The following is a 20,654-nucleotide window of genomic DNA, read 5'->3' on the forward strand; positions in this document are numbered from 1 at the left end:
ATAATATGTAATTTTAGAATGACAATATATGTATTTAACATGCATATATTGAAATATCTTGAGCAAGAGGTGGGTATTACACTGATTTGTGCAACTGCAGACACACATTCCTAATTCAAATTGCCACTAAAAATACTACCACAGGCCTTCTATAAACCCTCACCAGATAATAGGTGCTGGGAATAACTTTACCCTCCTTTACTGTGAGTAAAGGAGTATGTATGCGAGTTGCTCTTTCTTTAAGAATAATTACTGTTGCACGGTTAGAAAGGGTAGGAAGAAAGGGGTAGAAGACCTCTTCTCTACTCTACGGCTTAGCAGAGCAGGACCAGAAATGGGTAAGCTTCCTTTAGCAAAACCAGCATTAAATCATAGGTGCTTCCCAAACTAGACACAACTTCTGGAAAACTCCATTCCCCACCATTACTGTTTTCTCTTGAGAGAGACAGTAACCGTGCTTTCGTTGCTGTGTCCTCCTTCCTCTGCCAACTAAAGCTCATCCTCTGTGCAATATTTTTGCAGATCTTTCCTCTGTACCATTAACAGGGCTGGCATAAGCTGCGGCCTTTTTGGAACAAAACCGACCACAAATATGACCTCTTGTTCAAATATGGCTCATCAAGGCATTGTTTTTTCCTGTAAAGACATTCAGGGTAAAAAACCGCTCTATCTCATTCAAATATTTTTGCATAGTTTATAGAAAACTTTTAATAAAAAGTTTTCACTTAAACCACTGTTTTAGATGTTGTCAAGAGCAGGCAAATCTGAGTTATGTTTTTTCTTTAGTGAAAAGACAGATGAAAGACAGATGACCTTAAAAACAAGCAAATAAACCAACCATTCATTGCATCAATACAATTTTATCTTCAGGTAAAAAAGCTATAAAGGAGAAATAATAATTGACCAGATCTAACCCCTGCAGTCTGTTTCTTGCTTTGCTCTAAAGACAATGCATTTCATTTCCAGCCTACACTGTAGACTTACCAACCAGCTGTAAAAGACAGTTGACACACTGACTTCTGTATAAATCATATCCCAGCACAAATCTCCCAGCATCCTGGCTGCAATACCTTGTTTCCCCCATGATCACCTTGCTTCCCTCATGATCACTCAGCTGAGCACCAGTACAATCACACTGGGACTGAAAACTTGCCAATCTATTTTTGAGAACCATAAGGTTAGAAAGTTACCTTGCTGAATGATGAAATCAGTAACTTACAATTTTGCCATGCTGAGCACAGACCTCTTCTGTGTGCTGTAATGTAGCCTAAATTTATGGCTGACCAAGGTGCAAGTTAACAATCAACTGCTCAGCTCACTTATAACTTCCCTGTATGAAATATTTGTTCTAAATAATAGATTTTCAATTTTAATAGCTCAGTTGTATGGTAGACTTGTGAAGTTTTGTATTTGGAAATCTGAGACATTCCCATTATCACAATGTGGCAGTTTTTTCTAATACACAACACAAATCACTGTCAGTCATGATTTCCAATTATTTTATTTCTGTGACAATCAACTAATGTTTATCAGCTTTCAGAACAACGGATGGAAATTCTACTCCTGTACATTTTAGATATGATTAAATAATTACCCAAGATTAAATGATACAAGCAGGAGTAATTAGAAGGGAGTAAGATTCTACATTCTTCAATTTTCAATTTCATTATATTTGAGTCCAAGAGCAGAGATGTGCTGTTGATTTAATGCATAACATAATTCCAGATAAAATGTCTCCTTAAAAGAAAAGATCATTTGTTTCATATTTTTCTAACCAATGTGTGTTTTATCTGAGATCTGCATGTTTTTGTACAACCTGGATAGTTTCTTCAGCATTATTGCTGTTCTATAGAAATCAGACACCATCAAGGAAAACATAAGAAATGTGTGTTTATGAATACACTTAGTCAGAAGCTAAGGAGTTTAGGATATCTGAAACATTATTAGTTTGGTTCCAAACCACATAAAATAGGATCTCAGTAACTTCAAAACTTGCCTATATGTACTCAGATTAACTCCAGCAATTCTTCAGCAAAGTCTGGACATCTCCAGTCATTCAAACATGCCAGTTATGTCATGAAATCACAGCATTTTAAATCTTGCTTTCATGAAAGCAGGCTTAATGCACTGTATGGATGCTGAGCACCTAGTAGAGTATTTCCATATGTAAGGGTGACATTGGTTACAGTCTATTTATTTTGATGCAGGTTAGATCTGTGTCTGCTATGTCTAAAACCAGCAAAAAACCTCTAAATACTGCTATGTTTCATTGAGAGCAATTGTTTTACACTAACTGTAATAGCTTTATAAATATGTTTTTTATTTCATTGCACAGCTAAGGAGGAATTTCTGTTATTCACATAGTCTGTGTATTAAGTTTATTAAGCGCTATTCGTCAAGTAGAGAATAAGCCAGTAGCCTTCCACTCATTTTTATTGTCCATAAGTTAAGTTGGCACTGGGAGAGGGAAGGATGACCTGTCTACGCAGAGCTACATATTGTACTATTGTGCAGGCGTAGCCAGAATTTAATATTTGCTTGTACAGTTAGAGTCAAATTATGTCCTGTTAGCATCATGACATCAACAGTGCACAGATGTGACCACTAGAAAATTACAGTTTCAATATGAAGCCATGCTAAGTAACAGTGTTTACTCTTATTATAGGTTTGCTTGCTAGATCATCCCTTTACTCATGCAGATCAGCTTCAAGGTCCAGTGCTTTCTTGCACAGTACTAAGCCTTTTTGACAATGGACAATAAAAGTTTACGCTTGCTAAAAGTTTACGCTTGCTTACTGTCCTAATTCTTGCCTCTGGAGGCTACAGACATCTTGGGGCAAAGAAGCAATGCAGACAGAAGGAATTTCTCAATAACTTTTGTTTCCAGTGAGTCATCTGGGCAGGATTTCTAGAGAGCCATAGCATTCATTATTCTGCTAATTGTCTACCACAGCTTTCAGTTATGTGTGCATGCTATTTTCACCTGCTCTTACATCCTGTTTCAATTAAATGTTCAGCCACGAAAACACAATAAAAATCAAGTTAGCCTATCTGCACAGTAGGGATGTTAGAATCTATACAAGAAATAGTTACTCTTGCTCCTCTCAAAGTTTTACTACAAACATTTGAGTTCGAATACAAAAATCGCTTCCATCTTTGTGACCTAGTGTAAATCAGGAAAACATACCAAAAATGTTTTTCAGACTCTTGTGTCAAAAATCAAAAGGACTTGGAACCTACACAATCAGCTAACTTTGGTAAATTTCAAGTAAAGAAGAAATTCTGATTTTGAAGCAATACTACAAGAGGAAAACACTGTTACATTAAGACTGATGACACTGAAATGAATTCTACCTTTATTATATACAGAACAGAAAGTTTTCTTTTGATTGGTATTATTCTAATATGAGGAATAGTTTGGGTTATCTCCTCATTAAAATGATATAGAACACCCAGAAAACCATTTTAAGGGGAAAAATTGCAGCTGGGACAGATGTGAAAGGAAACATGGAATAAAAAAATCAAACTGAGAATCTTACTTTAAAGAAGGGACATACAGTTTGAGTGAGATGTATTGTAAATTGCCATTTTCTGAAATAAACAAAAAAGCTTGTTCAGTCATAGTTCTGTTGAAAACTGATTATTATTTTGCTCTACATATTTGGAAGTAACGTGTTTTAACACAGAAGGCTCCTAAGGATGCTCCTTCTTGTGACATCCACTGTCTTGGAGAAGTCCACATTTTCACAAATTTTGCTTTTGTTTCTTCCTCACTCCAGTCATAGAACTGGAAAGCACCCATACAGATGCATGTGCGCGCATGCGCGCACGCACACACACTACCTCTCTCCCTGCCCCGTATCAGATCGTATCAAATCTGAAAACATGCAATTATCTTATAAAAAATGCTACCTACATTATACCTATGACCCTTCCTATTTCATCTCCTTTTTCTCGCAGTTCTAAGAGGCTTGTAGCTGGTTTTTGTGTGAACAGCAATCTAAGAGCTGAGCTGTGCCATTCAAAAAGCAGGAGAAAAATCACTCTTTTGTGCCAGACTGAGTTGTAGATATAGCTAGTATATAATATTGCTAAATATCAGCTTTTCCAAGTAAATGCAGCCTGACAAAGAAACCACTTGTACTGCAGAATGATTTGCTTTCCCTTCTGAAAATACATCTGTTTGGCAAATTTTCAATTCATGAGTAGAAAAATGTGGAAAATAAACAAGTACTCATCTACCTGGTGCTTCATTTACCACAAACATATTTTTCTCCCTGTCACAGGTTACCAAAAATTGCCATGAAAATCTGTAGATAGCATCAGCAACTGTTAGTATACAGAAACAAAGATCTTCAGATTTCACATTCTTTTTTTAAACTCTGCAGTATCCTTGATATAACACTGGCCTTCACTTTAAATATTTGATTTTGTGTTACTCTCCACTGGAACTTAAGTTCATGCATGTACCAGTTCCTACAAGGAAATACTCATCTGTTCAAAATAATACTTTGATTAGAGCCTAGGACTATAACTGAAAAAACTTTGGCAGCTTTACTAGTAAAAGATCCAAATTATTAGCCTTCAGGAATATGATTTTTACTCTTGCAAAGATTTCTTAGGACATCCCTGAACAGTTTCATCCATTGCCTGTGAGTTGTCCATTTAGTGTGTTTCCTGGCTAGATGATGATGTGATGTGCTGGCTGGGCTGGCACTACTAACTTTCAGAGTTCCTACAGCCTCCCATTTATTGAGGGGCATTTCTGTTTCAGGTTGGGTTCTTTTGTTGTTCTTAAAGCCTTAATTCAGCTTACAGTGCAGTCTCACAAACAACTGTGTCAGCAGATGGGGCAGAGTTCTGCAGCATGAGGAGGAAACAAATGGGCAGATGAAGGCAGTCCCCTCATACGGTCCCCTCATACAGGGACTGCCAGTGAAACCAGTATATCATTGCTTCAGAAGGAGTACTGAGGACTCCAAAATCAGTACCTGCCAATGCAGGCCAGCTGCCATTGCTGATCTCCAGCAGTGTGAAATCTGCCTGCCAACAATGGACGCAGAGGAAGTCCCAGCCTGGAACAGGGACACTCAATGAGGACAATCTTTAAGACTTGAAGGGTGTTTGGGCTGCTGTCAGGGGGGTTAACTCTTAGGCATCCTTTACACAGCTTCAATCTTGCTTGCTCAGATACTGGTGACGCTTAAGTAGCGTCATGGACAGGATAGCATATTTAAAGCCCAGACTGAAGTGCAACTGGGTAATGAGAATCATAGAATTATAGAATCATAGAATCATTTAGGTTGGAAAAGATGCTTAAGAACATCAAGTCCAACCATAAACCTAACACTGCCAAGTCCACTTCTAAATCATGTCCCAAAGTGCCACATCTACACGTCTTTTAAATACCTCCAGGGATGGTGACTCAACCACTTCCCTGGGCAGCCTGGTCCAACGCTTGATAGCCGGACCTAATATCAGTGAGGAAATTTTTCCTAATGTCTAATCTAAACCTCCCCTGGTACAGCTTGAGGCCATTTCCTCTTGTCCTATCACTTGTTACATGGGAGAAGAGACCAACACCCACCTCACTACAACCTCCTTTCAGGTAGTTGTAGAGAGCAATGAGGTCTCCCCTCAGCCTCCTTTTCTCCAGGCTAAACAACCCCAGTTCCCTCAGCCACTCCTCATAAGACTTCTGCTCCAGACCCTTCACCAGCTTCGTTGCCCTTCTCTGGACACGCTCCAGCACCTCAATGTCTCTCTTGTAGTGAGGGGCCCAAAACTGAACACAGTATTCGAGGTGCGGCCTCACCAGTGCCGAGTACAGGGGAACAATCACTTCCCCAGTCCTGCTGGCCACGCTATTTTTGATACAAGCCAGGATGCCATTGGCTTTCTTGGCTACCTGGGCACACTGCTGGCTCATATTCAGCCAGCTGTAGACCAACACCCCCAGGTCGTTTTCCACCAGGCAGCTTTCCAGCCACTCTTCCCCAAGCCTGTAGCGTTGCATGGGGTTGTTGTGACCCAAGTGCAGGACCCGGCACTTGGCCTTGTTGAACCTCATACAATTGGCCTGGGCCCATCGATCCAGCCTGTCCAGATCCCTCTGTAGAGCCTTCCTACCCTCAAGCAGATCAACACTCCTGCCCAACTTTTGGCCCAGACACCCAGCCAGTTTTTCACACAGAGAAGAGTACGCCCGTCCAAGCCATGAGCAGCCAGTTTCTCCAGGAGAATGCTGTGGGAAATGGTCTCAAAGGCTTTACTGAAGTCTAGATCGACAACATCCACAGCCTTTCCCTCATCCATAAATCAGATCATCTTGTCAGAGAAGAAGATCAGGTTGGCCAAGCAGGACCTGCCCTTCATAATCCCATGCTGACTGGGCCTGATCGCCTGGTTGTCCTGTATGTGCCGTGTGATGGCACTCAAGATGATCTGCTCCATACCCTTACCCAGCACCGAAGTCAGACTGACAGGCCTGTAGTTCCCTGGATCCTCCTTCTGGCCCTTCTTGTAGACGGGCATCACATTTGCTAACCTCCAGTCACCTGGGACCTCCCCAGTTAGCCAGGACTGCTGGTAAATGATGGAAAGTGGCTTGGTGAGCACTTCCGCCTGCTCCCTCAGTACCCTTGGGTGGATCCTGTCCAGGCCCCTAGACTTGTGTGTGTCTAAGTGATGTAGCAGGTCACTAACCATTTCCCCTTGGATTATGGGGACTTCATTCTGCTTCCTGTCCCTGTCTTCCAGCTCAGGGGGCTGGGTACCCAGAGAACAACTGGTCTTACTGTTAAAGACTGAGGCAAAGAAGGCATTAAGTACCTCAGCCTTTTCCTCGGCCTTTGTCACTATGTTTCCCCCCGCATCCAATAAAGGATGGAGATTCTCCTTAGGCCTCCTTTTGTTGCTAATGTATTTATAGAAACATTTTTTATTGTCTTTTACTGTAGTAGTCAAATTAAATTCTAGTTGGGCTTTGTCCCTTCTAATTTTCTCCCTGCATAACCTCACGACATCTTTGTAGTCCTCCTGAGTTGCCTGCCCCCTCTTCTAAAGGTCATAAAATCTCTTTTTTTTTCCTGAGTTCCAGCCAAAGCTCTCTGTTCAGCCAGGCCGGTCTTCTTCCCTGCCAGCTCATCTTTCGGTGCATGTGGACGGCCTGCTCCTGCACCTTTAAGATTTCCTTCTTGAAGAATGCCCAGCCTTCCTGACTCCTTTGCCCTTCAGGACTGCCTTCCCAGGGACTCTGCCAACCAGGTCCCTAAAGAAAGAAGGCTTCCTGCTCTCCCAAGCCCACCTTCATGCATATGCTGTGGCAGGGAAGTGAAGAAACAAAAACACATAAAAGGATATTGTTTTCTACCAAAAATGCACCTAAAGTATACAAAATGCTATGGGCATACATACTGACAGCTGTTTACACAGTTTTGAGACAATCTGGATCTTTTTTTGGCATGTGTGTAAATGTAACGAGGGTAACAGCATTTATTCCTTCTGCTGCACTTTTGAACACATCACCCTGGCAAAGCTCACAGGAGCACAAGCTCAGGGCAGAAATGAAGTGCAGGGAGGAATCACGATGCGAAATAGCAAATGTTAGCATCAGAGTGAACCAACCATCTCCTGGTTATATCAACTGCCACAGCTGCCAGAGCACCATGAAAACCATAGGGGGGTTTCGATGTTTCCTCCTCCCTGGAGCACAAAGCATATTTGCTGGCACCGCTGGCAAAGCATATCCCTCACGATGGAGCTTCCTTGTGAGGCACGCCTTGGGCATCCCACCACAGCACACATGCTGCCTGTTTTCCTATTTCCATGCATGTCTGTTTTCCTATTTCTCACTGACCACACTCAAAAGAACTGGTCATTCGTAGTCTCAAAAGTTTTCCAACAAATTGTATGATTAAATTCCTTAAACACTGCTGCCCGTTCCTAATCCCTTTTTGCAAACAACCCTTTCAGGAAAAATTGCTGCATGCCATGGTGCCTGATCTATATTTCATTTTGAAAACAGGAAGTAAAGGGATTAAAGTTGGGGATTAAAACACTTACTCTTTACTGCATTTTTTCTGCAGAATAGTTTCTTAGTTGCCATGGACACTGCTCACTGACCTTTAGCCCCTGAATGCACTTCTTTTTGCATTAGTGACATCTTTTAAATGGACTCCATAGAGAACAAATGAGGGAAAATATCCTTATGTTCAACTGCTCTCAAAGCAAGAAAATAGATTTGCTTCCCTTTCAATCCATTTTTTCCCTTTTGCAGTTTTAACAGTGAAATCTGAACTAAGAGTTTGAACAAGGGCAAGTGAAACCTGAAAGACGCAGAAGCAGACTGGGCTCATACTGTAGGATCTGGCTGTTTGCTCCCCACGAGGCAGGTGTTCACAAACAGATCAGCTTCTCCAGATTAATATAGTCACATAATGGACAATGTCACTGGTAACTAGCTTAATGCCCGAATAACCTGCTGAAATACCAATGATGTAATGCTCTAACCCTCCTTGGCTCCCTCTTTCCTCATCAATTAAATATTCCGCATTAGAAAAAATAAAAAAGAAGTTAATTTCTTTCCTGTAAGAAACATATTAAGCATTGTGTTTCTTGATTCACAAAATAGCCTAGTTCAAATACTGAGAAATGAAAGGAAATGAAAGGAAAAACTGGAAACAAGTGTTGCAAAATTAAATAGACCAAAGATACTAGCTAAAGAAAATCACAAGACATGGTGTTCTGTCTTTCTGTTCATGTTCTCCACTAAACCTAAATGCTGGCGTAAAATTTTGTTTATACCAAAATATTTAAACAAACTGGTAGCTTCATCGATTGTGTTGTAAAATCAACATGTAGTCACAATAAAAAAGCCTGCTTCTGCTGTAAAACAATGTAAATAATGAACAATCAAGAAGTGTGCAGCCCTGTAAGAAGCAAGAGCTCTGTATTATTTTGCTAAGGGAATAATGTATTCGCTGACAGGGAGGTGATTCTCCCCCTCTACTCTGCTCTGGTGAGACCCCACCTGGAGTACTGCATCCAGCTCTGGGGCCCCCAACATAAGAAGGACATGGAGCTGTTGGAGCAGGTCCAGAGGAAGGCCACAAAGATGATCAGGGGGCTGGAGCACCTCCCCTATGAGGACAGGCTGAGAGAGTTGGTGTTGTTCAGCCTGGAGAAGAGAAGGTTCCAGGGTAATCTTCTAGCAGCCTTCAAGTACTTAAAGGCGGCCTACAGGAAAGATGGGGAAGGACACTTTATCAGGGAGTGTAGTGATAGGATGAGAGTTAATGGCTTTAAACTGAAAGAGGGTAGATCTAGATTAGGTATTAGGAAGAAATTCTTCACGATGAGGGTGGTGAGGCACTGGAACAGGTTGCCCAGAGAAGTTGTGGCTGCCCCATCCCTGAAGTGTTCAAGGCCAGGTTGGATGGGGCTTTGACCAACCTGGTCTAGTGGAAGATGGCCCTGCCTATAGCATGGTGGGTTGGAACTAGATGATCTTTAAGGGCCCTTCCAACCCAAACCATTCTATGATTCTATGACATGACCCACAAAATACAGAGGTAGACAATCTCTCAATACTTTATAGAAAACCACATTAACCTGTAATGAACACACTCGTATGTCTTATTTCCAGAGAAATACTGTCCAACAGGAGGAGATCATGTCTTTAAATAGGTTTTTTTTTTCCCATTTCTCTTAACATGTTCATTGTAAGATGGACAAGTTTATATACATCATACATAACAGGGCTCTAAGAGAGGAGGTGAACTGTTAGAAAAGGGATATAAAATGACTAGGCTTCAGAAGAATTCAGTTATTGAGATCTGCCTCAAAAGGTGGAGATTTTATATCCCCTTTTTGCTAATATGGGGGTTGCACAGTGGCAGAAGAACAATGTCTGAGGATCATTACTGGCTGTGCAAGGTAACTTCCATAGAGCCCCCTCAGTTCAGATGGGAACCCAGGTCAAAGTCAGCACAGGCCACTTTGCAAGGCAATTCCAGGAATTGCTTTGGCCAGACAATCCATATCCTTATTTCATTATTTCTAATATGCTCCACACCTAGTGTCGACTGCTCTGCTCTACTAGCCTCTACTACAGTCTGAATTAGGAGTGGATATGGCTGAGGTGTCATACAGCCTGCTTCATCTCAGCAGTGCAGTGTAGCAACTTTTTCCTGTATTGTAATCAAGAAAAGTATTCTGAAAACTTCCAGCCATTGCTAGCTGATTGGTTTTTGAAAGAGCAATAAATGCAACATGGAAGAAATCATGCACAAATAGCAGCAGGAGAGACCCTAATTGCCTGTCCTTTATTCCTCCTCAGCACCATAACACCTGAAAAGATCTCCTTCCAACCAGATATCACAGGAACAAATCTTGGAAGAGTCCGTCTTCACTGGGAGAATGTTTTGTCAACTCCCCAAAAGCCACTGCTCAGCCATAATTTTACAGTTGACCAATCCGCGTCAAAAAGGAAGATTATTAGGCGGAAATTAACCAATCCAGAAGTCTGTGCACATATCCCTTGTCTCCTGAGCTCTCACCAACCCCTTCATTCCTTATTGATTTGGTAGATGTACCATATACAAAAAAATATTCAAAAAAACCTCCACCAAGTGTAGGCAACTTTCAGAAATGTACTTTGGACCACCTTTCCCAAAGCTATGCCTCCATGATATTTGCTTTCTGGCAGAGACAGTACAAAAATTCTGTCCCAGAAAAAGCCAGGAAAATAGACACAAGCACAATTGCTGTGTTAGACTAAGACTAAGTACAAATCAAACAAATAAGGAGCAAAATATAGTTAAGACTAAACACTGCATGCTTTAGCTGATCTGTGCTCCTCTGCATAGTATTGAAAAAATCCAGTAGAGACCTAGGAGTATCACTTACTATGTTATGCATCTGCTGAGGTGTTAAGCTGTCTGGTCAGCTGAATCCACGCATGGTTTCCTCAAGACCCATTTGTATTCACTAAGACGATGCAGGTTTCCAGGAGACAGACAGCTTTCAGAGGCAATTGTCAAGCATTCAATATCTCAAAGCTTGTCTGTATAATATATCTGATCCACAAGTAACTACATAACAAGATCAAAGACTTGGTCTGGGCACTGTTAAAACTGCCAAAGAAACCAAGACTGATCAGCTGAAAGGTGATATTATTTGGTATAAATTGTCTTTCAGTTCAAGGCCCAGACTAAGACTTTTACATTCCCTTTAACTGGTCTTGTTTATCTGAACTGCTCAAATTATCTTTTCCTTTTTTCCACAAAGATGGAGCTAAGCAGTTGTATCCTTCTCTATTACACTTTCCTTTAATTAAATGGAAACAACCCTTTAAATCTTTTTTTTTTGGCAGGACACATTGGCTTAAAGAACTATTATGCATGACAACAGTTGTTCACTGGTATAATTATGGATACAATTAAAACTGTACCTAAAAGCATAGCCACTGGGTTGTTCTGATGATAAAGTAGATGTTACTGACCTGATCTTGTCCTTGCCAAACAGCTGTACAAAATCAAAGCAGTCTTTTGTCCTTTTTTTTTATTATCTCTTATCTGTTTGAAAATGCACTTTTTTAAAAGAGAAAACTTTTAAAAAAGGCATTAGACATTGCAGATGTTCATTACAAGATCTCTACAAAGCCAGTGGAGGGTCCATTCCATTCACAGTGAGACTTGCACTGCAATACTTAAAAGTGGATTAAATATTTTATTTAGATTCACAAATACAGATTTCTTCAGCGAGACTCCTGAAGAAATAGCAAATTGTTTTTCATGGTATACTTGTATGAAAAAGGTAACGTTCTTATACTCGTACAAGGCTGAGTGCTAGCTCGCACAACAAATAGATCTTCATGAAAAGCATAATGGTAGTATTTACCTTCTATATTGGTTTCAAATCACTGGCTAGGTAATAGTGCAGGCTCTGGATTTTGTTAATGATATGTTGCATAATTTCATTTTCACTAAGTTCAATAAAAAGGCTTACAAACTAAAAGAGCTATGGATTCATATTTTCAAATACAGTATCATCAGTTCATAGATGAAAGAAATCTGCTGTTTACTGACAACAAAGTGTAACCAACTGAAAATAAGCTTACTTGTGTCAAGTAGTGCCCTATTTTTTGACTAGTCAAAGACTCCACAGGATGACTCAAGGAGTAAAATTACTCAGCCCTGCTCAAGATACCAAAGCAAAACTCTCAACTGTAGCCTTCCTTATTAAAGCTGTTCTACAAATAAGATCTATAGGATCTAATAAGCATAATGATTCACCCTGACTTCACGTAGACAGTATTTCTACCATTAACAGCTGCACCTAATATTATAGGATGGCAATTTTCAGACCCAGTCTATACTCAGAGCAAAAAGTATCAATGCATATATGGTTTTCAGATTTTATGATGTCAGAAAATAGTGTTAGTGTTTTGTAAGAAGAATAAATAATATGAAGATTAGCTGAAGCAAATACCTGCCTCACTCATACTTCTGTGTTCCTAACCTTTTCTTCTGATTCTCTGCACTTCCACAAAGCAAGCCAAGTAACTATATTTTTTTTACTGGGTATTTGAAAGAAGAAATTAATTAGTAATTTCAACTCATGAACTTTTCCTCCTTGTCCTTTCCTTTCAAAAATCCTGCATGTTTACCATTGATTCTGGGAAACAATCAGTTTAGGCTGTTATAGGCCCTCTTCATATAAAAGCTGCTAGTTCAGGAGGTGACCCAGCAAAAAAATGGATTTCTCTCCTTTTTAGAGTTTCCCAAAAGGAAAAAAACGCACTAATTTCTCTTTCTGGTCCTGGTCTGCCTTGAAAATGCATGGAAGATGGAAAAGCTGAACAGTTGTTAGGTAATTATTGATGTGAGGTGAAAGGAAAAGGTAAATGGTTCATGAGATCCTAAATTAATATGAGATCCAAGCTAGATAAATATTAGCAAACACACAGCATGTCAAACGTTTAAGTGGCATTTGCCTGTAGGTATCAATACACTTTTTAAATTGGCAATTTAGTTGAACTCTGCATGTGGAAAAAATGAAGGAAAGAAACAAGGTGAAACATGAGAGAATACAGGAGTACCTGGGGTGGAAGAAAGTCCTGGGACTGGGTCTTACCATGGTATACGCACCTCAGCCGCCTACAGATGTTCAGTTTGGGTTGCATATCCTACAGACCCAAAGCTACAAAGGTGGAAGATAGAGTAAGAAAGGAAACTGAAAGAGAAAAGGATTATAAAAATGGAATAAGAGAAGGAAAAAAGCAGGAGAATACATAAATTAAGGCTAGGCAGCCTGAAGGCTATTTTAAATTATTAATTTAGAGCAGATGCTTCTTCCAGATCAGTGTCCACTAGTGGCTGGCACTTCAGGAAAAAGAGTGAGAAGCTGCAAATAAGCAGTACAGAATAACCACGCTTCTCCCTAATCTATTTAGCTTGATGCTGATTTCTATCCTGAAGTGTGATCTTGAAGCACCGATATCCCTTGCATATCTCATGTTTATTTTTCAACCCTGTCTCATTACCCACAGAAATATCCAATTCCCTTTGAATCCCACATGGTTCTTAGCTTCCATTATATGTTGTGGTAATAAGCACCACATAGTAACTGTTCAACATACAAAAAATTCTTTTAAGTTTGTTGTCCTTTCAAAGTTGAAGGAGGAGATGACTAATTGTAGTCCAGGGGCATATTGTGCATTAGCATTCCTCTCAGCACCACTTTACGCACTCATTTTGGGTGCCGTCTAGTTTTCTATCACTGACTTCCCTGCTTAGAAGGAGCTCCATCCATCTTCCCCAAGGGAAGACAAAATCCAGACACAGTCAGCAATTGTTGCTCTTTAAAATATGATAGGAAGCACTGCTTTTTATCCCACCAAAATATTTTAGAAGTACAAACTGAATATTATGATGCATAGAGAATATACCTAAAATGTTTTGCTAGACATTTTCAGCATCTGTTCCCAGGTGTTTGCATGGTATTTGTGTACATTTGCCCTCATGTTTATGAAGAATTTTACAAATTACACAAAGATGATTAAAGCAGGCATGGCTCTCTTCACTATTCTGCTTTCCTTTGAAAAGCAAATGAAAGTTCATTGTACTGTCCACTAAATTGCTTGCATTAAATGTATTTGCGCTGGGATCTTCTTGGTCTATAGGATTTCATCCCATTACCTGGAGAGATTCCCAGTTAAATGTATTTGGTGGATGGCTGGAGGCTGAGGGTTGGGAGGAGAAAGAGAACAGTGGCTGCCTTACAAGATTTGCAGAAAAAGCATTTTTGCCTTACATGGTAAGTCATAAACATGTATCCACAAAAGTTGCTTAAAATAATTCAGAGATGGAAATTTATCTGTATCACATTGCATAATCTGGCCCCATCTTAGAGGGCCAAGGAAAGGGTCAAAGCTTTGAAGACAGATCTAGAAAATCTGGGATGAAGACTCAATATAATGTTTACCACAGCAAGTAGCTGATTCCACTGTTATGAATACACTTCATCCTGCTATTTTAAGTCTATGAAACATCAAAGACACATTTGCAGGTACAGTCTTGGAGAACCATCAACTTAAGACACCACAATAATGTCACTTGGTGTGTAGGGGGAGGTTAAAAGGAGGATTAAAAGCAGTCAGGCACAATACATTAAATGAATCCATAACTAACGGAGTGTGACAGCAAAGGGTTTCATTCTTTTCAACAGAATAGATCCCTAGGGCTGGAAGTATTACTCCACTGTGCCTTTATCACCTTGGAATTTTTATGGTTATTTTTGATGAATTCACATTTTTGTAAAGACTTTTTTGACATTAAGCCAATTTTCACTTTTAATTAAAGCCATAAATAACTTTAATTCTGCATTAAAAGGTTTATTGTTTCTTACTTCTTATTATTATTAGTGCCAGGAAATACTTCAAATACCAAAGCATGATGTTAGTTAGCAATTATAAGTTCTCAAAGGTCCAGTAACTATGCTGTACCTTGTAAACATAATACATTGCAAACTTTATCCATGCTTTATGTATCTGGCTTGATAGATGCCACAATTTTTCTTTTTTCTTTTTTTTTTTTTTTTGTGGGGGTTTGGCTTATTTCCCCTTCTATATATCAACGTATCTCAGATGACCAATGAGCATAAATAAGTCCTTATCAAACAGGGATGAAAAAACAAGCAATTTTAAGTCTATAATGTGCCCATAGAGAGTCAAGTGAGGAGTAAAAAGGGACAGGTTTAAACTGATTGGCACAAAGAAGGAATGGAAAATGAGCAAAATCAAATGGTAAATGAAATACAGGAAGGAAAATCCCACATAGTATTGCAATCTAATAAAATGAGAGAGAGGAGGTAACACATTATTTCACTTTCAATTACAGTAACAGTACAGTGCAGTTTAATACCTGTATTCAGATCCATTATGGCAGTTTTTGTTGAGACATCGCCCACAAATTTCTCAGAATGCAACGTCTTGACCGGCATTTACTTTAAATGCTTGTAAAAGACAGTGTCTGCGTGGCTGAGTTGCCCTCCTGGGATAGGCAGGACTGGGCTCACGGACCTCCTTCAGCAGTCCTGCCTGTGGGCAGCGTGCACAGGAGCAAGGGAGCCAAAGCACTACTTATTAAGGTGGAAGTGAATGCTCAGTTACTTCATCTCTGATACAGGAGTGGGCACTCATAAGTTTAAAGGAAATTCCTCAAGAATACTACAGGCCAGTTCCTCAGAGGCTGACATGCAGGTCTCTGTTTCCATGTCCTGCTTCAACAAACCACTGAATCAAAACTTACTCTTTGAATTTGTATACTGCAGCTTTAAAGACTGCCACTTAGCGCTTCCAATGCTGTACAAAGCTATTTTTTTGCTACTTTCTATGAATGGCTGTGCATTTAATTTTAAAACTTCTAAACTATAACTTGTTTCACACGGGTCTGACATCTCAAAGGTTTATCAGGACCAGTTTCCTTTAAAATGAAAGCTTAGATTTTTATCCTCAATAATCTAAACAATCTAATGAAATAGTGCCAGTGATTAATAGGAGATATAATGAAAAATGCTCAGAAAAAAATCATTCCCTTTGGTTGCAACTCAGCTCTTCAAAGATGTGCTTATACATATAAATAACTGTTGACTAATGGACTTGACATCCACAGGGAACCAGTGCTGTGAAATGTTTTGAACTTGGAAGTGTCTGGCATATGGAAGTATAATTTACAGCTTAATCTCACGTGCTGCCCATCTGCCCTCAAAATCCATCCTTCCGTCTGAGACTGGCCATGTAAACTGGATTTTGTATTACTGTGTATTTGCCAACTGGCAGAACTTTAAAAACAAAAATTTTTGTTTTCAAATATTATTTTTTATTTGCCTCATTATGTATGTTTAGTGATTAATCATCACATCAGAAAATAACAAGCATTAAAGCAGGCAGCCTCATTAAGTCAAAGATGAAATTATCATCTATATAAGAACCATATCTATTATTCCGCATTAACAGTTTTTCTAATCAACAGTCTGAAATCAGCACAGGTACTTGAAGATGCATTGAAACATCTAATATTAGAATACCGACTTCTCCACAAAAGCTTTACACCAGTCAACACGGTAGAAAATTTACCTTTTTCCTGACTTGTTGGTCTTTGGAAGAATGGGCTTTCACATGCTTTCTCAGGGAACTTGGATCTGTGTATCGTTTACTACATCCTGGAATCTGACATGCATAAGGTTTCTAAGTCAAAAAAAAAAAAAAAGATAAAGCAGTTGTTATATCACAGATTATTTTAACTCAAGAGAATCCCTTCTGAGCCTTGGCATGCTGCAAACCACATTACTACAGAACACAAATGTTGTATATTATTACAAAGCAGAATGCTCGGTAATTCATCAGAAAGGGAATAGAGGAAAGTAAGGCTTATAAGGAAGACAAACCAAAGGAAAGCTTTCATTATGGCACCTTTCATTGTTACCTTTTTTTTTGGTAATCAGAATAATGAATATTGCTAGTTATACTCACAATTCTTCCACCCTCAGAGCAATCTTTGACTTAATCAGAAATTACATTCTTTAGTGAATCAGGTAAAGAAACTGCAGTAAAGGCCCAGATAGAGTGTTTAGGATTATAGAAGAATCTGCTTCAGAAGAAGAGAACAAGAAAAAGTGTTAGTTTACTACAGTACAAAGAGAGCAAGCAAAAACCAAAGCAAGCATTGAATACTGAAGTTTCAAAAATATTACACACAAAAATACACATTTTAATGTGAAGTACAAGACAAACTCCTTCAGCTCATTTTTCTAATAACAGATCATTTTAGAAAGATACCAGTCCTGTAATACTTTTATAGTTTTCTTAAAAGAGAGGCCAATAAATCTAACTCACCAAATAAATATAAATCTCTATAAATATCTCCTTCTGCCTGTTCTAACCTGTCTGTCTTCCCTGAAGACTTGTAGGTCCACAATACAGAGTATTAAATGAACATTAGGTCCAACTGTTTGCTGAAATTAGCTATTTTGCAATTTAGCCATTTATGTTTCACAAAGCATTTCCGAAAACACCTTGTACAAATGATTAACTTACCAGCCATATTATTGACTATTCGAAATGGATAATTTAAGTTTTGTGACAGCCATTTAATTCAAATGGCATTGTTCTCATTTTCTTTCTGGACTTCTACCCTTTGGAAACTGCTTGTCTCTGACGAAACACAATCTTTTGTTATGAAATAAAAGTTTTTAAACGGATCTCAGCTGTGACTCAAATTCACAAGCAACAATTCGTTGGCATGAAAATTTTTAGATTTACAAAATTATTCTTCCTCTCTTGACCTTCTGCTACATGCTGCAGCCTTAAGTTTAACTGAGTTTTTGCCAGAGAATAGCAGTTATTATTGCAGATGGCTTCTGTGTCTTTGCATAGAGACTTCAGGTTCCCTAAAGACCATCTAAGTGGGATAAAATTACTGCCTCTACCTGCAGCAAAGCCCATGGAGCTGTGGCCTTTTTATCAACTAGTTTGGCCCATCTTCATCCATGCTTACATTACTGGGTCACTTCTGAAACAGCTTAAGCAGCCTCATCAGACACTTCTCCCTCCTATCTCTAAGGTTATGGGCTACCTGCTGCCACCAAGCTGGAGGAAAGGAGCACACGGTCTAATGTACAGGGGACTGCAATGGGACTTCTGCTTCCTTACAGTGTCCAAGTGTGTCCTCTGGTGCTTGGCGCGGTCGCTGGAGTTGCTGAATGCTTTCTGGCAGCCAGGGTGCTGACAAAGGTACGGCTTTTCACCCGTATGGCTCCTTAAGTGAATCTTGAGATTTTCTAGTCTGGAAAAGGCTTTCTTGCAACCCTCAAACTAGAAAAGAGAAAGAAATGATTTGACAGGAAAGCACACACAGCAAACTGCAACAGCAAACACTGAGCAGGAGGGTGAAGGGGCTTGCAGACACCTCCAGCCTGCTATGGCTGGAGCTGAGGAAAGCCTGGCTTCTCAGTGTGGGTGTTGCTGCAGGGTTTGAACCATTTAGACCATAAGAATGTATTTATCCTCCCTGCACATGGCTAAATTAGGAAACTATGTCCTACTCCCATTTTACAGATAGGACACTGAGACCCAAAGAGAGTGGTCAGCTTAGAGTGCAGCACCACTCAGCCTGTCTGGAAAACACAGCCCCAGCTGATTCTCCCAATAGCACACAGAAAGCAAAATGGTCACTGTGGGGTTCCCAAGTCCTGTGCTAGCTACCCTTATCTCAGCTCTGGGCTTGTTTGGATATTAGCAACTGAGCCGAACACAGGCATCTCTCAGTAACAACCCAACCTACAGAGCAACAACAAAATCATGCAGGGAAATGTCAGTCTGCTCTGCCTTACTGATGGTTACATAAAAAGTAAAATGATTTTTTAAAATTTATTTACCTTTCTGCCATGAGTAAATGTATAGGGTACTAAAAATAATGGCAGCCCATCAAAACAGGATTTAATCCCTATGGGTAACCAATAATCATGTGGCACAGTACTTCTACACCTAATCAAGTGCTGCATCTCCAGAGAAACCTATGTTTATATGAGCAGAAAACCAGTTCTTAATCTATCATGTTCCCATAGTATACTTCATCCTAAGGGAAACTAAAAACCATCAGTTCTGTTTGACACCAGCATTTTTATGTACATTTAATTTCAATTAGACTTGAATATTTATGAATATTAGTTATAAGTATAGGCTTTTATAATTCTGTCAAGATGAATTAAACTCATTAGTTTCAGCTGCTGCATATTCCACTGTGCAACATCTAAAGCATCTGCTGCATAACATCCTAGTTTGCAATTCTTGTATACTTGCAAAAATAATAATGCATTAACAGAGATGTCAAACATTTCTACTGCTAACACAAAATTTTCCACCATTTCTCTTCCTATTCATTTTACTTACTTGAAAAGAAATGGGCCATTTTTCACTGATGTTAGAATAACACAAATAAATTTTATAATATATTATTCAGTGCATGTATGTTTACAGAAGCACAGGTAGGAAAACACTGACATAATTCAGATCATAATTAGCATGCCTTTCTTACAAATCTGTAAGACCCTCAAAAAAAAGAGAAAAAAGGGGATATAAAATATTCATAACTTAATTTTAAGCACTTCAGTTTTTTGCAGGATTCATGCAAGAGAGAGTTAGAACTTTAAAGAATAAAGTGCAGGGAGAAAATACAGAAAAAAAAATTCTATCTCCCCAAACAAACTGGGGAGGCTGAGTTTCTGTGCAGCACTCCCTAACACCTTCTGTTTAGTTTTAGCAACAGAAGGAAATATAGACTGAATGTTGCCCAGGAAAACACATTATATAAGAGAAAATACATGTTACCTGTAAAATAGTAATATTAAAATTAAGCTTAAGAAATTAAAGCTTGAGAAAGGGGATGAACCACTCCCCACTATACCATAACTGCAATTTTATCTTTCACACACATCAATTTCAGAAAATTTCTCAACCCATAAGGCTTTTTATTTATATCCCATCCCTTTATCCAAAGCAAACCTACAGTGCTTTTCAGATTATCCAATTTTGATCACTAAATATTAATTTATGCTCGTACATACAGTGTTGCCTTTATGTTTATGAAGGTTTAGTATGCAAGCAAAACATTGCTGCAAGTGTAAAAATATTTTTACTCTTAGGGAACTACTATTAGAAAATATTCCAGGATAAATTAAAAAAAAATTAGACAGATCTCTCTTACAATTGCGTGGATAAAAATACCACATTTTTTTAGCAAAAAGTAAAGAGTGGAGAAAGCATAAAAAACATGAGAGCAAAAAGACTGATATAACAAATGGCCTTCGAAAAGCAAAATAATTCAAGAGCAGCTATGTTAAAATAACAAAGAAACCTACTGATTAGCCAATCTTATGTATACAAGTTATTATTTCTTATTAAATTCATAAAAGAACAACCATCCATTCTAATGACAGTAACTAAGCTGTACACAAGTATGAAATAAATTGTAATATCTCAAGCAACCTTCAATTTCATAGGGTAAAACTCAGCTCAGTGAAAAAGTTCTAAAAGCAGGCTCTCTGTTTATTTCACAAGTTATTAAACTTTGAATCTTCAAGCATGCAAAGAA

The 20,654-nt window shown here is 39.0% G+C and overlaps 1 protein-coding gene across 7 annotated transcripts in view; it reads right to left on the minus strand.

Moving 5' to 3' along the window:
• GLIS3 (GLIS family zinc finger 3) overlaps positions 1-20,654 on the minus strand; it is a 187,896-nt gene that overhangs the window by 37,968 nt on the left and 129,274 nt on the right. For all 7 annotated transcript variants that reach the window (XM_072859330.1, XM_072859331.1, XM_072859329.1 and 4 more), the window contains 2 exons: positions 18,215-18,376; positions 16,640-16,750 (listed from right to left, as the gene is read on the minus strand). In XM_072859330.1, coding sequence (XP_072715431.1) covers positions 16,640-16,750; positions 18,215-18,376 — 273 coding nt within the window. The remainder of the gene's footprint in view (positions 1-16,639; positions 16,751-18,214; positions 18,377-20,654) is intronic.

This window comes from Ciconia boyciana, chromosome 4, assembly GCF_034638445.1.
Source record: "Ciconia boyciana chromosome 4, ASM3463844v1, whole genome shotgun sequence".
Lineage (NCBI taxonomy): Eukaryota > Metazoa > Chordata > Aves > Ciconiiformes > Ciconiidae > Ciconia > Ciconia boyciana.